General features: G+C 39.2%; 2 protein-coding genes across 2 annotated transcripts; one reads left to right on the top strand and one right to left on the bottom strand.

The window, feature by feature from the left end:
* Positions 1–2,365: 2,365 nt before the first annotated feature.
* On the top strand, positions 2,366–16,171 carry LOC309510351 (uncharacterized protein). Its single transcript, XM_082185102.1, has 9 exons — positions 2,366–2,499; positions 3,607–3,809; positions 5,120–5,295; positions 5,444–5,533; positions 13,529–13,706; positions 13,804–14,061; positions 14,910–15,240; positions 15,451–15,599; positions 15,680–16,171. Exons 1-9 carry the CDS (start codon positions 2,472–2,474, stop codon positions 15,839–15,841), a joined length of 1,575 nt encoding a protein of 524 aa, XP_082041228.1. The 5' UTR covers positions 2,366–2,471; the 3' UTR covers positions 15,842–16,171.
* Positions 16,172–16,384: 213 nt separating this feature from the next.
* On the bottom strand, positions 16,385–20,101 carry ssr2 (signal sequence receptor, beta). The gene is made up of 6 exons (XM_082185110.1): positions 19,988–20,101; positions 19,091–19,248; positions 18,875–18,973; positions 18,466–18,574; positions 16,983–17,060; positions 16,385–16,873 (listed from the first exon to the last, which is right to left on the bottom strand). Exons 2-6 carry the CDS (start codon positions 19,246–19,248, stop codon positions 16,763–16,765), a joined length of 555 nt encoding a protein of 184 aa, XP_082041236.1. The 5' UTR covers positions 19,988–20,101; the 3' UTR covers positions 16,385–16,762.
* Positions 20,102–22,618: the final 2,517 nt, after the last annotated feature.

Raw genomic sequence — 22,618 nt, 5'->3', positions numbered from 1 at the left:
GGTGCGAGGTTGTCTTGCTCTCCCTCCTGGACCTTCTCCTCTCCCTTGTTGGCCTCCTCCTCTTCCTCTTTGGCCTGCTCCTCTTCCTCCTCTGATTTGAACTCTTCTTCCTCGTTGGCCTGCTCCTCTTCTTCCATGGTCAGCTCTTCTCCCTCCTCTGACTCAAATTCCTCTTCCCCTGACTCTGCCTTCATCCATTGTGTTTGTTTGGAATCTTCAGCAAACTGTGCACTCTGAACTTGCTTTTATACATGTGGTCACAGCATTAGCAACAAGTGTCTTCAATTTTGAGTCGTTGTGTGTAATGAATGACGCCAGGTGTGTTCATTGTGTTCAAATATTGCTGACTGTGGCAAGCATTTTGCATCACATGAGCTTTCATTTGAGAATATGAGCAGAGTTCTTTTGCAACTTGTGTTTTAGCAAGGAAAAATGTGTTAAGATTTATGAGAACGGAGGATTGTGTTTTGTGAATTGTGTCTTCATGTGAAATGTGTTTATGATATTGGAAAATGATGGCTAGATTTAGTAAATGTGTTTAGACAACTGGTCATTTGGTTTAGAGGATTGGCTTTTGTGTTTTAGCATTTGAGAAAAACTGTAATAAATGCTAAAGAAGTATTGTTCACTCTTTGTTCATGTTAAAGGTATAGCGGAGGATGTTTTACTTCCTGGTGGGTAGTCTAAACTATTGGTCCTCCTAATTGTCAATCATTCTGGTGAATCAATCAAACTTTTCAAAAAGTGGAGAGGGCGGGTCTTATCTAAAATTTGGAAAGATCCTCCGCTATACCTTTAAGGTAGTTAACTAATGAACCTTATTGTAAAGTGTTACCGATTTCACTAAGATAATATAGGCTTAAATTGAATAGGCCTACAGAGAAAACAGAGAAAGAAAATTTCAATAATGACTCCTGTCAATAATGACTCATGACCCAATACATAAAGAAATGTGGCTTTTCTGTCAAATTTAACCCTTGTGTGGTGTTCATATTTTTGTTATTCAGCCAGTGTTCGTGGATCTGGTGGACCCGCTGCATTTTGGGGTTTTTAATTCAACATAATCAAACAATTTGTGTTAAATACTCAACAGATGTTTACTTCATCCCAATTACAAGCAATATAAACAGCATATATGGTTAATATGTTCTCTTTACCTTTGGTAGATCACATTTAAGAATTGCAACCCTGTGCGGGAACGGCAGGGGTAGAAACACAAAACTCACTCTTGCACTCACACTCACTCACACATACACAATCTCTCTCACACGCACGCACACACGCACACTCACGCACGCACGCACGCACGCACGCACGCACGCACACACACACACACACACACACACACACACACACACACACACACACACACACACACACACACACACACACACACACACACACACACACACACACACACACACACACACACACACAATAACAGTAGGCCCTGACAGGAGGAGGACAGAGTAAAGGTACACAGTTCCTACAATTTCCACACTTTTATTAGCCAAACATGTGTGTAATGTAAATGTGTAGGGGGTGTGTACAGTGTGTGGTCATTGAAAATATTTTCAGATATATATTCTTCACAGAAAATGAGCCAAGGCCAATGAGTCTGAGTTTGAAAAAATAATTAATCGTATAATTTTTTTGGGGATACAAAATGAAAATGGGTCCTACAGACTCGAACACCAAGCTTGTGGGTGATGGGCGCATCTACTCTTAGTATATTTCTTTTGTCTTCCTCACCTCTCTTGTTCATTGAGGTCGTTCTTTCTCATCCTGTGTGGTGAGCAAGTCACAACGTCACATGACACCTCAACTGCCTCTTCTCTCTCTCTCACACACACACACACACCCTAACAACATACTCACTATGCTTAAACATAAATAAACGTGGACATATATACAGATTGACAGATTTTGTGTTGAATATGGAAGAGAGTTTTAAACAAGAAGAGTTAGTGTATTATTGACAGACATTCATCAACCTAAAAAATCTACAGGACCCAAATAACACTGCAGTAACAGGGTATTATGATACAATGAGTAGTTTTAAGAGGAGCTCCACTTTTAGACATCATGTTTGCAAGTTATATTAATACATATCTTTTTTAAAGAATTGGTTTGGTTCTGAATAATTTGGTAGTTATGTGCTGGTAGTTCAAATGATTAAAACAATAACAAATTGTGGCATATTGCATGCATGGCAGCTTTTTGAAAATCAGCGTAATTTGGTCCGGTTGTTTATTTGAGCTTTATTACATCAGCTGGATATTTCACAAGGAGTTTGAAATTGAAAACTGCATGCAATCACAATCAGTTGCACTTTACCATTGGTTATGTGCTTATGACCTTTTATTTTCCGCTTTCTTTCGCTCTGTCACACACATGCATTTGAACAGGATGAGGCATAAACACCCAAGATCTGATAGGAAGAGGTAGCGTTTTACATCCTGCGCTTCAGCATGGACTTTGACTACCAAAAAATTAAAGGTCAGCTATTTCTCACCAGCTTTTGAACTTACATACTCATTCTTTCAGGTAGAAATTGACTGTTTTAGTATAGAAATAACAAAACACAATCCTGATGGTTTTGAGATGTTGTGTTTACTTGCTTTCTCTGACGATACACTGACAACTGGAAAGGCTTTCTTTTAAAGCATTAAAATATGAATGCCAGAAACAACTGTTATTTTCTCAAGGTTATACATTTTTATTTGATCATTTTGTGAAGTTAAATATTCTTTTGGTTATACTTTATTTTAAGGTGTCTTTGTTACACTGTAATTATACATTTAAGTACTGAATATTATTAAGTAACTACATGTACTTACTATAGGGTTAGGATTAGGGTTTGGTTTTGGTTTAGTTGCATTAATTATCCATAATTTATTGTTATTACTATAGTAACTACATGCAACATATAGGTTTACGATCAGAATGAAGCTATATCTTGCTCAGGCTGCATGTGCTTATTCTATTTTAATGTGTTAATATAGTTTATAGGCAATCTAGCATTATTATAGAATTGAGACAAAAAAGCAGAATTGTCCAAGACTTTTTGTTGTACAAAACATCAACACAAATCTACATAATAACCTACTCCTCAATATTCTAGACTAATTCTCAAAAAACATCATCTGATTCTGACTGTATGTCACATAATCTTTCAACAGCATTAGTGCTATGGAGCCTGTAATATTTGTAACATTATTACTTTTTTTGATTTCTTTGATGTGTAAAAGTTCTACAGATATGCATGTTGGTGACGTGCTTGTAAAGAAAGTGACATTTCCGTTCGAGGGGTTATTTTGAGCCTGACTGTACTACTGTTATTCTAACTACATCTCAACTTCTTAAGCTCACACACTGACATCTGCTATGTTCATATAAAGAATCTGAATGTATTTACAGATAAATAGATTTGAAAGGAAATTCAAATCAGCAGGCAGCAGGCTGAAGGATCTATTAAGATAATCATTTTAACAAATTCAATTTGTTTCATGTCCATCTTTTTTATTTACTTTTATTTACGTCGATGCTTTAATGATCAAACTGCCCTTGTTTTGTGTGAGAATGAGTAAATGTATTGCTGTACAGATGCTGAATCTCGGCAGAGAGAAGAGCGACTGAGCGCTTTTTCTGTCCATCACCCAATACCAAAGCCCCGTCCATGTGTAGCTCCAGAGAACAATCCCACAACCAAGAAACCTCCAGTAAAACCCCGGCGGAGCATAAAGTGTCGTCCCGCAGCACAACAAGGGGCCGAGCAATTACACCAGGGCCAGCAGAAAGAAAATGAGGTGAAGATATGTAGACATGACTTAAAAAGTTTGAAAAGCCCTGTTCCATGAAATACCTTTAAAAAGTCACAATATTGAATTAAAAAATTTAAATAATGCTTAACATACTTAAACTACCCGCAGTCTGTAATATTGTAGGCCTACCTCTCATTTATATATTAATTTAGTATAGATTTTCTTAATGATTTTAAATACAACACTTCAACATCTCATATTTAAATGCATATATATATATATATATATATATATATATATATATATATATATATATATATTGTATATAGATGCATTTGAAAAAACATTTGAGGTTTGCAAAAACCTTACAACGCCCTCAAAGATAAAATATGCATACGCTACAATTTCCTCAAAACAAGATGACTTTTGTCAGCGGTTCTGCTGCTCTACATTATCTCTGAAGAGCCTTTTGAAGCAAAGAAATAGTAAATTGGTCAGTACAGCATACAACAAGGTCACACCGACGCTTTTAACTTTTAGGCAAATATATTATGTACAATATTTTAAGTAGTCTCAAATAATTGATGAAAACTAACTGGTTAGATTTCATGTGATGTTTAACGTCTGTCGTGTGCAGTTGACATGAACGTTTTCTTTAATCACAGAGCGATATGCCCTGTAAATATTATTTGCATATTACAACAATATGTGGGGACTTTTGAAGCCATATTACTTTAGTTTCATTTGAATTTTTGTAGCGCACTTCTTCACACTTCTTAATCTTTAGGTCTATTTACATCTCATGTTCCTCATGCGATTTTTTTGTTCATATACACAGTACTCACTATTAAAATAAAAGGTTCTATATTTAACCTTAAAGGGTTCTGTCAGGATCTTCAGGTTCCCATCATGTGATCATTTTATGGATTTAGTTTTAATTAGATAATTTTGTTTGAATTAATTTGGTTAAATTTTATTAATTAAACAGCTCGTAAACCTACTTTATCACTAGAAAAAAATTAAATAATCTGTTAAACCTTAAAGTATTATGCAATAATTTATGACATTTTATAACCTTTTTGAGTCAAGAACCCTAGGGTTCTATATATTCATGGGTTTCATCAGGTCCCTTTCCACAGGTGTATAAAATCAAGCACCTAGATTATGAATGCAGACTGCATTGTGCTTGATTAATACACCTGTGGAAAGGGACCTGATGAAATCCATGAATAGCTTTTTGAGCCTATTTTCTAAGAGTGTGGTATTACATTTTCTTGTATAACAAAGGTACATGTGAAATGCTTCGACATTTAAATGATCTAAATCACATCATACTTGGATTCTCTATGTTAAAGCCGACAGTGAAACGATTAGATCCTGCTCTGGTTTTGGGTCCTGTGGGGCCCCTGGAGGCCCTGACTTCATCTCTTCGAGCTCATACTCTGCTGTGGTTTGAAAGGACGCAGCTGCCTCGACTGCACTCACCCGGACAGCCTCTCCCCTGCTGGCTCCATGGTTTTGCTACACGCAGGTTACACCCACATTGGAATATTCTGTAAAAAATATTACAGAAAAAACAGGTGCACAAGCAAAGTTGCACACGTACAGGTGTGAAACAGTGTCAAACACATACTACTCGGTTTACATTTTCACACAATCTGTCTTTCTCACTCTCTCAGGGAAGCGGAGCAGCTGCTGGAGGATAAGCCGCAAGGCTGTTTCCTGTTGAGACTCAGCGAGTCAAAGATAGGCTTTGTGCTGTCTTACAGGTAGGCCTACTTTCACTCATACGGTTGGTTGTCTGATACGTATTTTGGACACTGAAAACCATTCTTAAAATGTCATTCTTAAAGGGGTGGTTCAGGATTTTCGACATCGGACCTCATTTTCAAGTGAGCCTGGTTGTTATTCATCAGTGGAGACAGTTTTCAAAAAAATTCATCCAGTCCTTACTTTTGGATAGTTCGCTGGTGCTAGGCTAGCGCGAGTCAACGGTGCACGTTAGCCTGCCATTAAAAACAGTTTTACCCACTCCACAGTACACCAAAAGCAAATAAATTATAACGCCAGACTATCGATTTAAATGTCTGTTGAGAGAATAATGTTAGAAATCAAAGTACTCTTGCATCTCAGGCAAAAGTCTCAGCATCATCGGCAGGTAAATACACTTGCGTGATTGTTATGTGGACCGGCTCTCTCGGTTTCCTAGGTAACCAAATATAACTCCGCCGCTGCTGTAGACTGCTTATAAATACAGGGAACAAATTATAACTAATGCAATGTGATGAAAGGGTAGTTTGATTTCTAACATTATTCTCTCAACAGACATTTACATCGATAGTCTGGCGTTATCATTTATTTGCTTTTGGTGTACTGTGGAGTGGGTAAAACTGTTTTTAATGGCAGGCTAACGTGCACCGTTGACTCGTGCTAGCCTAGCACCAGTGAACTATCCAAAAGTAAGGACTGGATGAAATTTTTTGAAAACTGTCTCCACTGATGAATAACAACCAGGCTCACTTGAAAATGAGGTCCGATGTCGAAAATCCTGAACCACCCCTTTAAGGCCTGTTCACACTATGTTACTATAAAGATAACTATATCAATAATGTCTCTGTTCCATATGTAACCCTCGTTCCCCGAGTAGGGAACGGAGACGTTACGTCGGTCAGTGACTGACGAAATTGGGGTTTCGCTTAGAAGCCCATCACATTCTGATAGCATATTACTGATAGCACGTAATATGCTATCAGTTTCTGATGCAGAAAAGTTAGTTCATGCATTCATGACCTCGAGACTGGATTACTGTAATGCTTTATTAGCTGGTTGTCCTGCATCCTCAATAAACAAGCTACAGTTAGTCCAAAATGCCGCCGCTAGAGTTCTTACGAGATCAAGAAAATATGATCATATAACACCTATTTTATCATCACTGCACTGGTTACCTATAAAGTTCCGTATTAATTACAAGGTATTGCTACTGACTTATAAAGCCCTAAACGGCTTAGCTCCAGTCTATTTAACGGATCTTCTATCACCCTATAATCCATCGCGCTCTTTAAGATCACTAAATTCAAGGCTTTTGGTCATACCTAGGATATCCAGAACCACCAAAGGAGGGAGAGCATTTTCACATTTGGCTCCAAAACTCTGGAATAGTCTTCCTGATACTGTTCGTTGCTCAGACTCGCTCTCCCAGTTTAAAACTAGATTAAAGTCGCATCTCTTCAGCCAGGCATTCATATAATCCTACAGATCAAACTACAATCCGTCCTCTAGCTCATAAATGCCAGAGGAGAACTGGCCCCCGACTGAGCCTGGGTTCTCCCAAGGTTTTTTTTCTCCATTAGGTCTCCTGATGGAGTTTTAGGACACCATTAGGTCACTTGATGGAGTTTTTCGGTTCCTTGCCACTGTTGCCTTTGGCTTGCTCAGTTGGGGATATTTTGGGGATATTTACTCTAATTTTATCAATCAATAAATTCCTCTTGAAACAAACTTTGTTGTATTATTTTAATTTAATACTGTGAAGCTGCTTTGATACAATCTGTATTGTGAAAAGCGCTATACAAATAAACTTGACTTGACTTGACATTCGAGTTCTACAAAACGAGCCAATGGCATGGGAAATGCCATGGGTCTGTGGAATTCTGCGGCAATCTAGTATTATGTTTCCTCGCTGAGGAGCCGAGACTGAACTCCAGGCCATTTCAGCGGTACAGCGGTTGTGGCAGAGGGACGTAACGCCTCCGTTCCCTACTCAGGGAATGAGGGTTACATACGTAACTGAGACATTCCCTTTCTAATGGTCACTACAAGTTACATTAGTGACTGATGAAATTGGGGGTCCCAGTATAATCACTCCACATCGGCTGTCTTCCAGTGCCCTGCGCAAGACTGAGCTCCCTGTTGTGAGACTAGCACGGACGAAGGGCTAGGCTTAACACAGGAATACCAAGGTACACTGGATAACATAGGAATATGTAACACAACTCCTACCCGTAGGGTGGACTTAGAATACACATATGACCCGAGTACAGGATGCATATGGAAGACACAGAGGTATCCAGCTCACAGGGTGGAATGTTTCAACCTTGAGAGAGAGGGAAAGACACAAGCTTGGAGGAGACTTACCGTGGAAAATACACATGTTGGGGTCACCCAACGGGGGAACCATGCACATGGAACACCTAGCCAATCACGACGGCTGAGCAACTGGCAGCACTCAGGTGACGGCATCATCAGTGTCGGAAGAACTCAGGGTCTTGGAAGGAAGAACTCATCTGAGTGAATAGCGCACACATCCAGTCCGTGGAGTGGAATGGCGCAGCAAGCGATGACACAGAGCGGGTCCTAATACCGGCCACTGGGGGCCAGTACATGGGAGGACACTGGCTCCACTCGGAGATTATAGAATCTTGCGAATGTGTTGGGTGTCGCCCAACCTGCAGCTCTACAAATGTCTGTCAGCGAGGCGCCATGCGCTTCACACCAAGGGGGCATGGTCGGCCTTGCATCTGGTAAGCCAAGACAATGGTGTCCACTATCCAGAGAGACAAACTTTGCTTGGAGGGAGCCTTTCCCTTCAGCTTCTCACATAACAGACAAGAGCTGGTCTGAGGTCCTGAAACACTGCGTTCTGTCTGCGTAAGCACGGAGGGCGCTTACTGGACAGAGCAGTGCCACAGCTGGGTCTGCCTCCTCCGAGGGCAGCGCTTGCAGGTTCACCACCTGAACTCTGAAAGGAGTGGTGGGAACCTTGGGCACGTATCCAGGCCGGGGTCTCAGGATCACGTGAGAGTTAGCCAGCCCGAATTCCAGGCACGCTTCATCAACCGCAAATGCCTGCAGGTCCCCTACTCTCTTGATTGAGGCCAAAGCGTCAGGAGCGCTGTCTTCATGGACAGGAACTTAAGCTCCACTGACCGCAATGGCTCAAATGGAGCTCTCGCAGGGCAGATAGCACCCCTGCAAGGTCCCAAGAGGGTATAAGAAGAGAGCGAGGAGGATTTAGTCCCCTCCAAGGAACCTGATGACCAGGTCATGCTTCCCCAAATACTTACCTTCAACTGCATCGTGATGTGCGGCGATAGCGGCAACGTGCACTTTGAGGGTGGAGGGAGACAGCCTTCGCTCCAACCCATGTTGCAGGAAGGAAAGCACGACACTGATCGGGCATTTTCTGGGGTCTTCTCGGTGAGAAGAACACCAGGTGACGAAGAGATTCCACTTCAATGCATAGGCGTGTCTCGTGGACAAGGCTCTAGCAGAAGTGATGGTAGCCACCACCGGAGGGTGCCATAGGGTGCCCCGCCTCTGAGAAAGGAGGTCCTTCCTCAGAGGAATTGGCCAGGGAGGGGCTGAAACCGTGAGAGCTCGTCGGCTGCACGGTTCAGGTCTCACGGGATATGAATGGCTCGAAGTGACTTCAGATGCTTCTGACTCCATAGGAGGAGGTGACGGGCGGGTTGCGACATACAGAGGGAGCGCAGACTACCTTGTCGGTAGACGTACGCTATTGTCGCAGTATTGTCTGACCGGACTAATACATGTTGGTTCTTGAGCAACGCACGGAAGCAGAGCCAAACGTAATGCCAGCAACTCGAGGCAATTGACATTCCAAAGGCGCTGGGGTCTTGTCCGGGAGCCCGCGGCAGCATGTCCATTGCACATGGCACCCCAGCCCGAGGTGGAGGCATTTGTTGACACAACATGCCTGTAAACTCGTTCTAAGGGCACTCCGGCCCGTAGAAAGCTGAGGTTCACCCACGGTGTGAAGGTCTGACGGCAGGTCGGAGTAACTGGTACTCGGAGCGTGCCTGGTTGCCATGCCCACCTCGGGATTTGATCGCGAAGCCAGTGCTAAAGCGGCCTCATATGAAGCAGTCCGAGCGGCGTAGCTGCTGCTGCGGACGCCATATGCCCCAGGAGCCTCTGAAATAATCATACTCTTGCCCTCGAACTGTCTCAGGCAAGGAGTCGCACATGACGACGGAGTCGATTTCCATAGCGAGAAAAGAGATTGTCTGCACGGGGGAGAGTTTACTCTTTTCCCAGTTGACCCGAAGATCGCTGCAAACCAATCCACCGGACAAACACATTCGGAGATGCATTTTGCTGTCAACATCTTGAACGGAGCCTGTGAAGGGATCTAAAGCTGGCACTCCCGAGGGGAAGAGCAAGAGGCATTTCCAGAGGAATCAAGCCTGCCTTGGGATGCTGTGAGCGACATGACATGATATCATCTGCCGGAGCCCCGAATGAAAACACTGGGTCCCCGAGAGGAACCAGGCACACACGGAAACTCCACGGTTTGGGGGGCGTGGCCCGAGGAATGACTTGTCGGTTATTATGCCACACCGTAACCCTCAGATCACCCTGGCCACCAGCCAAAGTATCCCCTCTCGAGTAAGAGATAGATTGGGGTGTGGCAGAGGGGACTCTACCCACATGGAGATCATTGAGTCTCTATCTAAACATCGCAATGGTCATGTTCCTGCAATGAAAACATGACTCATCCACGAGCGCTGCCAAGCGTGATTAAGCCCAACACGCCAAACATCGCTTGTGACCGTTAGGCAGATGGATCACGCGGCCACATCCAGAAAACACACGGGTGAGCCGTCTTGAAAAGACGTGCCACGTGCAGCTCTTTTAGACAGAGGAAAAAGCTCAGCAGAGTGCTGAAACACCCAGGGAGAAGCACACACACTGTCAGCAGATCACTGCACAGATCAGCAGCAGGCAATGTGATCTCGCTGGAATGCGCCGTTGCACCAACACACTGCGAGCCGCTCGTCTCATAGAATGAAGATAATTCAGAATGGCTTGTGGGAGTGACTGATGACTGTGGGAAAGACTGATGGCATTTCTCATGCCATTGGCTTGTGTTGTAGAACTCGAAGGTGATAGGCTTCTAAGCGAAAAAACAATTTCGTCAGTCACTGACGTAACTCATAGTGACTGTACGAAAGGGAACTATATTACATAACATACCACATAACGGTTATTAAAGCGCACGCTGCAGTCATGTTGTCTGCCACTTTTTAAATGCTCAAGCTCTTTAAAGTGGGGTGGATTTTGATTGGCTGTCAATGTTTTTCATCATTCATCAGCTGAGAAAAGTTCTGAAAGTGATTCCAAAGATTTCGTTCCTCTCTGTCGTCAATGGTATAGTTTTAATTCCCTATTAGAACAATTATCAAAACTTTATAGTTGTAGTTATAATTGTTCTTGGTGTGAATGGGCCTTAATAATGTGGATTTAAAAGTAGTTCAATAAACATATAATAAATATTGAGTAACTTACATTTTGGACACAGTGTTGTCATTTACATTGTCTATTTTTGCTCTGCTTAAAATGGTCCTAAACAAAGCCAAAAGCAGAATCATCCATTTGCCCATTAGTCAAGTCAAGTCAAGTCATCTTCATTTATATAGCACTTTTAACAATATAGATTGTTTCAAAGCAGCTTTACAGTGATAATAGGAAATTAAAGTAACAGAGATTGCTCTAGAATCAGCTCTAGAATAAAGTTATTGTCCAGTTAAAGTTAGTTTTGATTGATTCACTTCCGTCGCAAAGATCATTAGTTATTAACTTAGGGGCCGCTAACACAACACCGTTCTAACAGAAAGCCCTCAATGCGCTCTGGCCCACTCATTTGCACAACAACAGTGCCTGGTGGCTTGAGAATGCAAACCTTGAAATAGGTTCCAAGGTGCAAGCCTTGAAAAAAATTGAGATTTATATAAGTTTATAATGTGTTATGTGTATGCTAGGCCAAAGATATGTGTTTTTACTAGTCTAGATTTAAACTGATAGAGTGTGTCTGCTTCCCGGACAATGTTAGGAAGACTGTTCCAGAGTTTTGGTGCTAAATAGGAAAAGGATCTTCCGCCAGCAGTCGATTTTTATATTCTAGGTATTATCAATTGGACGTAATTTTGAGATCGCAATAGACGTGAAGGACTATAATGTGTTAAGAGCTCGCTCAAGTACTGCAGAGCTAAACCATTTAGTGCTTTGTAAGTAATCAGCAATATTTTAAAATGTAAACAATGTTTAATAGGGAGCCAATGCAGTGTTGACAGAACCGGGCTAATTTGGTCATACTTCCTGGTTCTGGTAAGAACTCAAGCTGCTGCGTTTTGGACCAGCTGTAGTTTGTTTATTAAGCGTGCAGGGCAACCACCCATAAGAGCATTACAATAATCTAGCCTTGATGTCATGAACGCATTAACTAATTGTTCCACATTAGTCATTGAGAGTATATGACATAATTTAGATTTATTTTAAGATGGAAGAATGTGGTTTTACAGATACTAGAAATGTGACTTTCAAATGAAAGACTGGTTTCAAATAGCACACCCAGGTTCCTAATCGACAACGAAGACTTGACAGAGCAGCCATCAAGTGTTAGACAGTATTCTAGGTTATTACGTGAGGACGTTTTTTTGTCCAATAATTAGAATCTCTGAAATTACTAGTCATCCAGTTTTTTATATCAGCTATGCATTCCGTTAATTTTGTGAATTGGTAAGTTTCGTCAGGGCATGAAGAAATATAGAGCTAAGTATCATCAGCATAACAGTGAAAACTAATGCCATGCTTCCTAATGATATCTCCCAAGGGTAGCATGTACAGAGTGAACAGCAACGGTGTTCTGTTCCTTAATAATTAATAATAGTGGGGTTTTGTTCCTTAAAAAATTCAGCATTTTTGAACAAAATACTAATATAACTCTAATATACACTAATATAATACTGGCTTATTTTGTTCCTGTCTGAATCAGTGTTGGAATAAATTGGTTGATTGAATGATTCAATGACTCTCTAATAAAATATTCACTTCGGGTGCTTCTCAAATGTAAGGCTGCATCCTAGTAAGGTTGTGTCCTTCCTAGTCCAGAATGAGAAAGTCTAGTAAGTGTGCATGGCTACGTCACACATGTTCCAGCCCCCACGGCATGAAAATATTAATCAAATAAATGTATTAAAAAAAATACTGTCTGTGGTCTCCTAGTGGCTTATATTATTGGCAGTGTAGTGTTAACTGACTAATTTTCCATCAGTTCTTTTTCGTGAATTGGATTGTGGGTGTAAAGGATTGTGGGTGATTGAAGGACATGAAGGATACACTTGATGCATCCTTCAAAATTAGCTTAAATGAAGGATGTGAAACAAAGGCTGCCTTCCAAGGATCCTTCAAATTGAGACGACGGCAGTTGAGATATGCTACCTAGGTCCTTGCAAACTGAGTCCGAAATTTTCGTATTCGTCATTCGGTGGCTCTGAATTGTCAAAACACCTCTTAAAATGCTTGCTACGTATGCAGAAAGGGCAGAAAATCGAACCCGATCTGAATTTTTTTATGACGGACGAAAGTTCCGGAGGCAGTGTGTAAACAAGATTGACACAATGTGAGGTTGTATTTATTTTTTAACGTGTGAACATTTTCGGATGAGAATTTCGGACTCAGTGTGCAAGGTGCACTCAGTGTGACCATTGTTTTGTTCCTGCAAGAAATCAGTGTATGAATGAATCAGTTGAGTCAATGATAACGACTCATAAAGACAGTTTTTTGGCGCTTCCTATACTGGGTACCAATGTTTCTTTAATCTTTAAAAAGCTGCAGAAGTGTCATCAGGTGTCATCTGCTCACACTTCCCTTTTCTGAGCAATTTTTTGGAATTGCAATACTTTTTTTCATTACTTTATCTATTGTTTTATCATTTAAAATCTAAAAAATAATTTAATCTCCAGAGGAGAGGACCGATGTCGTCATTTTATCATTGAAGAGGAGGAGAGTGGAGCATCTGGTAGTGTATATCTAATTGCTGGAGAAAACAGCCGTCATAGAAGTCTGGACAACCTAATCAGCTACTACACCCATAATCCTGTGGGGCCCTTTAATGAGTTGTTGACTGTGCCTTGTATGCAGGTACACACACTTTTTTATGATTTTTAATACAGAGAGGGGGAAATTTGATGTTTTTTTTGTTTTTTTTACTTCATATACTGTATTTTTTGCTATCTAGCCTAGTGGTGGCTTTGAGGAAATTAATAGGTGGAAGGTGAAGGACAGGGAAGCAGAGAGAAATGGAAAAGAAACTGATCAAGAGGAGCTGACAAAACTGCCCATGGCCATCGGTCCAGCTGTTCTGATTCCATTACCCACAAACCTCTCCAATCAGATCACTTCTGCTACAGGAGAGTCTGTGCAGTATGCAGCAGTGAGAAAGCCACTAAAAAAGAGCTACTCGTTGCCAGAGTGCACAGCGCCTCCTGGCTTTGAAGTGAGTAATTTCTGACAATGAAAGCTAAAACTCAGACTTTTTATTTTCCTCTTACATTTCTTGTATTAAACTGTAGAATGATACAAAAGTAAAAATAAAAAATAAATAAAAAAAGCCAACAAACTTAATTTAAATTCATATCTGGGGACATTAATATCATCATAAAATTGGGCTTATTTGTCAATTAGGCAACCTGTTTTATAACCAATAACCTTACAAAGCGCCTAGTTATACCCTAGCAACCAAACCAAATCACCATAGAGACAACATAACAACAAACTAACTCCTTGCCTTATCAACCGCATAGAAACGCCTTGCCAACCACAAAGAACATCCAAACATCAAGGTGGCGAGTTTTGCATGGCTAATAAAGCTGGATAAAAAAAAATAAAAAATCATGACCTTCATTGAACCATATTTATATATGTGATGCTATAAAAACACTGTGTACGGTGAAATGAAGGCAAGACATTTCTGTTGAGTTGTGCTCTCGGACTGCATGAACAAAGTAAACAAACATACAACGCCACCAGTGTAGTCTGCATTAAAAGAATGATTCTCATGAGTCGATTCAGTTTAGCGAATGAAAAACATACAAGGCGGCTAATCTGAATCCCGAATCGATTGACTCTGATTCTTTTAACCCCATAGCTGTCACCACCAGTGAACACTTTAAAATGCTATGTTACCTACTCCCATTTTCTAGTTAACATAGCTGTTGGACAAAGTTTCTATTGTCCTGTGCCTTGTGCTCATGACTTTTTCCATTTGTAACTTTTAAAGTGTTTAATGGGAAAGTTATTATATTATACACTAACAAGTCACACTATTTATTTGCCCTCTGCTAGAATGGTAGTTCTGAGCTTGCTGAAAGACCCTCAGATGATCAAGCTCCTCCTGTGGATGCCCCATATGCCCGAGTTAACAAACCCCCCAGAGCAGTAGTCCCATCAGAAAATACCCCCAACTTCAGTGCCCACCCTCACCCAGACCAACAGGGAGCGACAGCTGCTTTTACCTCTTCATCCATCCCAAGCTTTGACACAACAGCAGCAGACCATAAGTACTGGAAACTGGAGCCCATGCACACCTATGAGGAAACCCCACACATACGCAGCCGTCCTGAGGAGATTGACTGCTACGCCATGGGGTGGAGGAGGCAGGTGGAAGGAGATGTAGGTAAGAATGAGAAAAACAGGCATCAAAACTTGCTAATTTGAATCAGTTCCTGTTATGTAGTTCATACTTAAAGAATGATTGGAATTGGTTTCAAAAGAACCACATAGAGTCAGTGAAATAATATACAGTATATAAGCATATAAAAAAAAAAAAATTAAACATACTTATTTGGTTTTGATAAACCTTTATCTGTTTTGATCCTTTCCTCAGTGAAAGTTCCAAATAACCATCTGTATTCAGAGGTGAACATTAAGGGCGCCCAAGAAGGCAGTGCTGTACCAAGACCCGGGCCTAATCTTCCTCTTAGACCACCCCCAAGATCTTCTCATGGTCCTTTGCGACCAGAGATCACTGGGCAGGTAAAGTTATGTGCAATATTCTGTATAGTATACAGTGTTGTCTATTATAAAACAGATCAAATTTATGATTTTTCCCTCAGAGTTTTGGTGTGTCCCCACTAATGGCTCAGACCCAGTGCTCTGGTTTCCATCATTCAGAGCAGCCACATCTGGATGAGTCCTCCAGCTCTATTTATGAGCAGATTCCACAGAGACCTACCAGCTCTAGACCATCTCTGCCCCCACCACCCCTCAAACGCTGACCTCGGGGTTGTATAGACCTCTAAAATCACCAAAGAAGCATTTAGTTAACATATCCTTTATAAAATAAATTTAGAAAAAAGCTTAGTGATAAACATTATGATGACATGCATATCTGTACCAATTACTTATAACCTGTATATACATTTATAACTTAACTTATATATAACTGCAGGCTTGTGAATACGGTCGTAGGCATGATCTGCAAACATCAAGGGATTATTTAAATTGTTTTTTATGGAAAATATATATCCAGATTAAGTCACTCATTCAAATATTCAATTACACAGCACATATTTTGTATTTTGATTAAACATAATTCAGATTGCTTACTGTTTTAATTTGTTTCTTATGAATTTATAAGGATTGCAGTCCTCTCTAGTCAGTTGTAATCAACCCAATGTTTGATGATTGCCTCAAGTGTGTTTAATAGAATTTTTTGACCAATGATAAGGCCAAGAATGCACTAACCACTGCATGAGAAAAACATCACAGAACACAGATGAAAGCATTTTTCAGCAAGTGACCAGACACACAACAGCATCTCTGTAAAACCTTTTTATTTCCACAAACTAGCCCTACATTGATCATGAAGGGCTGTACAGTTGAGCATTTGAGCATCATTACAAATAAAACAAAACAAGATGGTGCACCTGAGGCCGCCATGGAATGGCCACTTTAATGTCAAAAGCAAATGTCACTGATCCTACTTTATGCTTCCGTCCCCAGATCTCTTAAACAAATTATCTGATGAAGACCAACATCACTTAAAATCTGGTTAAATCATTGACCATTTACCCCAATATGGGTAATTAAATGTATTCAAAAACAACATTTTAAGCCCACCATAATTCTCTCAACACCCCCCTCCCTCCACACTCACACAATGATCCCTGATCTGTTTTTGTATTGTAATTGATATCTCAGTTCTTTTTGCTCTTCGGTGAGTCGTACTTCCTCTTGCTGGAGTACCACAGGAGCAGAGGAATGCCAATGGAGGGAAGGGTCATGACACCAAAAGCTGCCCAGTCCAACTATTAGATGGGGAAAAAAAAGAAAACAAAGAATTACACTTAAATATCATAACAGGACAGGATACATTGACGGCCACTTTCCATATTAAAGTATTGATGAGTTACTTACATAATGTGGAGAAAAGCGTCTGTCAAACTCTCTCTGGGCGAGAATGCCTCCCTGACCCGGAGCACTTGTGTAACCAACCTGAGAGATGTGAAGAATGAGAAAGACTTAGCTAACAACCAGTAACTATAATGCAATATTTTGCACAATTTTAAGTAAATTTTTTTAAATACTGTAATTTTAAAGGAACATTCCACTTTTTTTGGAAATAGGCTAATTTTCCTCCCCTCGAGTTAAACAGTTGAGTTTTACCGTTTTCGAATCCATTCAGCCGATCTCCGGGTCTGGCGGTATCGCTTTTAGCATAGATCATTGAATCTGTTTAGACCGTTAGCATCTCTCTCAAAAATATGACCTAAGAGTTTCGATATTTTACCTATTTAAGACTTGACTCATCTGTAGTTACATCGTGTACGACCGACGGAAAATGAAAAGTTGCGATTTTCTAGGCCGATATGGCTAGGAACTATACTCTCATTCCTGCATAATAATCAAGGAACTTTGCTGCCGTACCACGCAGCACAAGTAATTGATATATTTAAAATATTTTGCACTATTTTACAATAGAAAATGCTATCATACCATTTATTACCATTCAATATTATGGTCTGGTGTATCTAACTTATTGTAATTAGAATAAAATCAATGGTCAGATTAAAGGGATAGTTCGGCCCAAAATTATATTAAACCCATGATTTACTCACCCTCAAGCCGTTCGACATGTATATGTCAATCATTTTTCAGACGAACACATTTTCAGTTATTTTAGAAAATGTCTTAGATCTTTCAGTGGTTATAATGTCAAGTTATGGCAACGGTCGATGCGCGCTCACAGGAGATGGATGCCGGCGTATGACGTAGGATGTAGCGTTTGATTTAGTTATACTTCGTTCTACGTCACAACGCTTCCTACGCTACGTCCTACGCCGGCATCCATCTCCCGTGAGCGCGTGTCAACCGTTGCCGGAAGCCAGTTATTTTCATTTATAAAGTTTTAAATATGTATATTTTTACGACAAAACCGCACGGATTACACCCTCAGAAGGCCTTCGTTTATCCCCCTGGAGCCGGATTGATTACTTTTGTGAAGGATGCATGCACATTTTTGGGACTTGAAGGAGGTGGACCCCATAACTTGACATTATAACCACTGAAAGATCTAAGACATTTTCTAAAATAACTGAAAATGTGTTCGTCTGAAAAATGATTGACATATTCATCTCGAACGGTTTGAGGGTGAGTAAACCATGGGTTTAATATCATTTTTGGCCGAACTATCCCTTTAATGCAGAAAAATATTCAATGGTGTAAAAAAAAGCCTCACTGACTTGCATTTGAATCTGACTGAATAAGATGATTGTGTATTAAGCTACAATCAAGGCCATTTTCATATTATGGCTAATTGAGGCAGTGAAAAAAACAAAACAAAAAAATGTCTTCCTTATGCTGGCTGTGTATATGAAAGGTATCGGAGGACTCAACTTACCACAACCTGTCCACCTTCCTGTGCCAGGTAACTAACTGAAGCAGAGGTGAAGTTGAAGTATCCAGCTTTCAGTGGCCGCAGAACCACTGTGTGAGAAACATTACTGGCACTATAGAGAGGAAGAGTTAGGGAACATAATCTACTAAAGAGCAAAAGTAAATAAAGCACTGTGACAGTTCTGATGATGTTAAGTGCTATCAGTAAAGACAGAAGGGTTAATGGGATTACTAATAGAGTGTTTAGAACTCAGAATGCACCTAAACAGTGTAAAAAAAAATCTTTATACTAAGCTTATATACACATACATTTATTATATTAAACTTGTATACAGATATAGGCTACACAGAATGTGTGTGTAAAAAAGTTTAAAACAGGATAAACAGAACAGCTATTGATTTTAGGAGGATACGGAGCAATACGATCCCATTTCACATTCAGCATTCCTGAGACAATGCCAAAATCTTCAGGGGGGAAAGAGTCATCTGACAACTCCACCTCCAGGGCAGCACTAGGCAAAACAACAACAACAAATTCAATACAATAAACTAGATTATAAATCATTCCATTAGCCATCACTATCTGTTGAAAATTATGTGCTTAACTTCTGAGAGAAAGAGGACAATACCTGGTGCCCACATTGTAGATGCTGTACTGCAGGGTAAGGTCTCGTCCTTCTACAGCGTATCGGTTCAACAGGGACTTGGAGGCCAACAGACGAGCCCCATCTTCTCCTGCCACCAGACTCACCGCAGCAACCAGAGCAAATATACACAGCAGTCTCATCTGTGGGGGAAATGGCATATTTAATATACATAACAGACCAACTGCTAATAAAATACAAGGATAATCAACATTTAAAGGTGTTGCATAAAAAGACACAACAAAAATGCCATCACTAGTGCAATATCCTACATCTGTGTGTAGTGGTGAATAGAGAAACAAGGCAGTTTAGATGAATGAAGTCACTTGATAAAACAGAGATTTACATTCAGTCTTACAGTTGGTTGAGCTATAATAATGCAGTCTATGAGAGGCAGCATCAGCATGCAAGGAACGATGAATGAAATTTCCAAATAAAAGGCACATGTTGTCAAATAACGGTTGCATAATACAGAGACCTGTTTTTAAATATAATACATCTTTTAAAACTGGCATTTAATATTTTTAAAATAAAGACAGTTCATTTTGTATGCTTACGTGTACAACACCAGTCACACACACACAACCCCTACAAACTACTGAATTTCACCGTCATTACTGTACTGAACGCGGCTAATTGTATTTAATGCACTAGAATAAAACTGTTAAACAAATAAATTAAATTAGTGGAATGATTAAATTCTTATTTATTCATTTAAGCAAGGTGACAGACGTGATTACGTGTACTTCGCATTCGACTATTATACAGACAACGTCTACCGTTTACTTATATACAAATACAATCACAGACCAAAGCGTTTTCATAAGTCATTCTCAGCATATACATATTTTTTCTAAATATAAAATTTAGCAGCCACTTTACCTTCGTCCGCTGGTTTAAGCCTCTAAATTACGAAGACAGCTCAACGCACGCGCAGATGATTTTAGTCTTCCGCTAGCATGACGTGTCCACTGTGTGTACGGATACTCGGGGAATCCCACAGCGCCGCCTATTGCTTCGGGTGGAACTTTGTTTCAAAAGGATAGCAGCAAAAAATCGCAACAAAGACGATTATTTGGTTAATAACATTCTTATTCTGGTAAAATATTATATACACATCTAAATATCTGAAAGTGAAACCTAAGTTCTGTGTATAACAATGAGTTTCTTTCATATACTTTCATATAATTCTGATGACAGAAATGCATATATTGTGCCTTCATCATTTATTTTAAAAGTTAACCTATGATGTAAAGGGACTTGTTTGTTAATAAAGAACTAGTTTGTTAAAACAACTGTTTGCATTTTGCCTTTATTTTTTACTTTAAAATGAACAAAATTCTACTATGATCCCAGACAATTTAACTTTCTGGATTGTTTTGATGTGCACTATATGTAATCAGTAGGTTAAATGCTTTGCTTTTATTTCTGAAAAGATTCCTTTTGTCAAAAAGCACATTTCATAAATACAAATTTTTCTACATGTTTATTTAAACATCATAAAAAGATATTTCATCATAAAAAAATTTTTGGGGTGGGGGGGTTGTTCAGTTGGTTAGTCTCGCATTATACAATTTATACAAAATATACGATATATTTGATCATAATATGCATATACTATTTATTAAAAACTGTTGATAAAGAATAATTCCATATATACATACATTTTCAGTCCAATGTTATATAACAAAGAGAGATAAACTACTATTCTTCCTTTAAATTACTTACAAGAGTAATACTGGATTTAGAGGGTGACAAAGCAGCAGACCCAAAAGGGCAACTATAGCAAATATACCAGGGCACTACATACAGTATAAGGCACTTGAAGACTCGTAAAAGCATGTGGAGGTCCTCTTTACCTGCACACTACTAGACTATGCCATGTTTTGGTTTCAATATTTTTTAAAATAAATTTACATAATAAAATGATACACTACCGTTCAGAAGTTGAGATCGATAAGATTTTTTAAATGTCTTTAAAAGAAGTTTCTTCTGCTCAAAGCTGCATTGATTTGATAAAAAAAACAGTAATATTGTGAAATATTGTGACTGTTTTCTATGTGAATATATAGTAAAATGTAATTTATTCCTGTGATCAAAGCTGAATTTTGTAAGTGTTAAAATGAACACTGTAAGTGTTCAAATGTACTCCATGAGTAATGAATATATTTCACACTTTCAAAAGTGTAATTTTAACTCCAAAATGGAGGGAGTCACTGTAAAAAAAAGATTTTTTGGTGAAGTAAATACTACTTTAAAAAAACAATGTAATTTACATGAAAAAGTTAGTTCAGGCAAGAATTAAAAAAACTAAGTAAATTCCATATCAGTACTTCATTCAAGCGAGTAGAAATGAAAGCGTAAATATCAACTCAATAAAATTAATTAAAAATTACTCAACTTTTCTGATACTGGGGTTCCCATCATGCACTGGACCTTGAATAATTAATGAGGTTCGTTTTTCACTGGTTTCCAGCTGTATTTACAGTGTTTTATCATTGCTTTTGTTGTCAGGATTAGTAACTTGCCATTTTGTGACATTTCGAGTAAATTTTCTGCTCAAAATGACACATTCAAACACAAAAACGATTCATCAAATGTTACCGTCATTGTGTATTGTCTACCAAGTATTGAGGTCTTTGCATTCACATGATGCTTAACATCTGACATGATGGAGTATAAATTACTTAGATAATCTAAGTAAAACACATACTATAAATGATTGGTATAATTCAATATTATTGTTTGAGTGAAATGAAATGCAAAGCAAATTTCAATTAAATGGATAATAATCAATCTTTTACTAGCTAAGTTAAAATGACTTATTTTCTTTGTTACTTTCACTTAACTAGGTTAAGTAAAATTTACTTAATTCCATATTCCAAGTAAATTTAACTTAAAGATTTCTAATTAAAGCTACTGATACATATGTTTAGGTTTTTACTTGGCAAATCTTTGTAAATTTACTAGCATTTTCTGAGTGAAAAAAGTTGCCTAGCAGTGTATATACATTTCAGGAGTGTTAAATTTGACTCAAATTGAGTTAAATGTACACAGGCTTTTTTGCCGAAAGGATTGTGAAAATGGTTTGTACATGACAATTCGACTTTCCACATCGTAAGTGGAAGTGCACTTATGCTGTGGAAGCTCTTTTTCCATCCTCTCCTGCAGCTGATTTAAGCTGATCTTTCTCAGACCTACACAGAAAGATACATATTAACATTATTATTACTAGCCTATTATTATTACACAAGCAAATATGCTTTAAAAAAGGGCATACAATGTGGAAAGTCGAATTGTCATGTACAAACCATTTTCACAATCCTTTCGGATGTTATACGGTGTCTTTTCTGATCAAAGTTCTTCTTCCTCTTCTCAGCAGTAATGCAAAAGTCAATCTTGAAACAAACAAAATAAAACTTTTCCCCCATTTTCATGATCTCTTTGGCCAGCTGAGTGTGGCATTCTCTGAACCGATCCGAAGCAATGATGATGAAAAAATCATAGCGTTCA

Source organism: Leuciscus leuciscus, assembly GCF_965113295.1.
Source record: "Leuciscus leuciscus genome assembly, chromosome: 12".
NCBI classification, from domain to species: domain Eukaryota; kingdom Metazoa; phylum Chordata; class Actinopteri; order Cypriniformes; family Leuciscidae; genus Leuciscus; species Leuciscus leuciscus.
The sequence above is the reverse complement of the archived record's forward strand: the minus strand, read 5'-3'. Positions and strand labels throughout refer to the sequence as shown.

Bases quoted from the DNA above. Each gene is read 5' to 3' on its own strand.
- LOC309510351 (XM_082185102.1), top strand. From the start codon at position 2,472: ATGGACTTTGACTACCAAAAAATTAAAG. The intron at 3,810-5,119 runs GTGAAGATATGT...TCTATGTTAAAG, and splicing joins GCCAGCAGAAAGAAAATGAG to CCGACAGTGAAACGATTAGA. The intron at 15,600-15,679 runs GTAAAGTTATGT...TTTTTCCCTCAG, and splicing joins GACCAGAGATCACTGGGCAG to AGTTTTGGTGTGTCCCCACT.
- ssr2 (XM_082185110.1), bottom strand. From the start codon at position 19,248: ATGAGACTGCTGTGTATATTTGCTCTGGTTGCTGCGGTGAGTCTGGTG. The intron at 18,575-18,874 runs GTATCCTCCTAA...TCCTCTCTATAG, and splicing joins AAATGGGATCGTATTGCTCC to TGCCAGTAATGTTTCTCACA. The intron at 16,874-16,982 runs GTAAGTAACTCA...CCCATCTAATAG, and splicing joins GACGCTTTTCTCCACATTAT to TTGGACTGGGCAGCTTTTGG.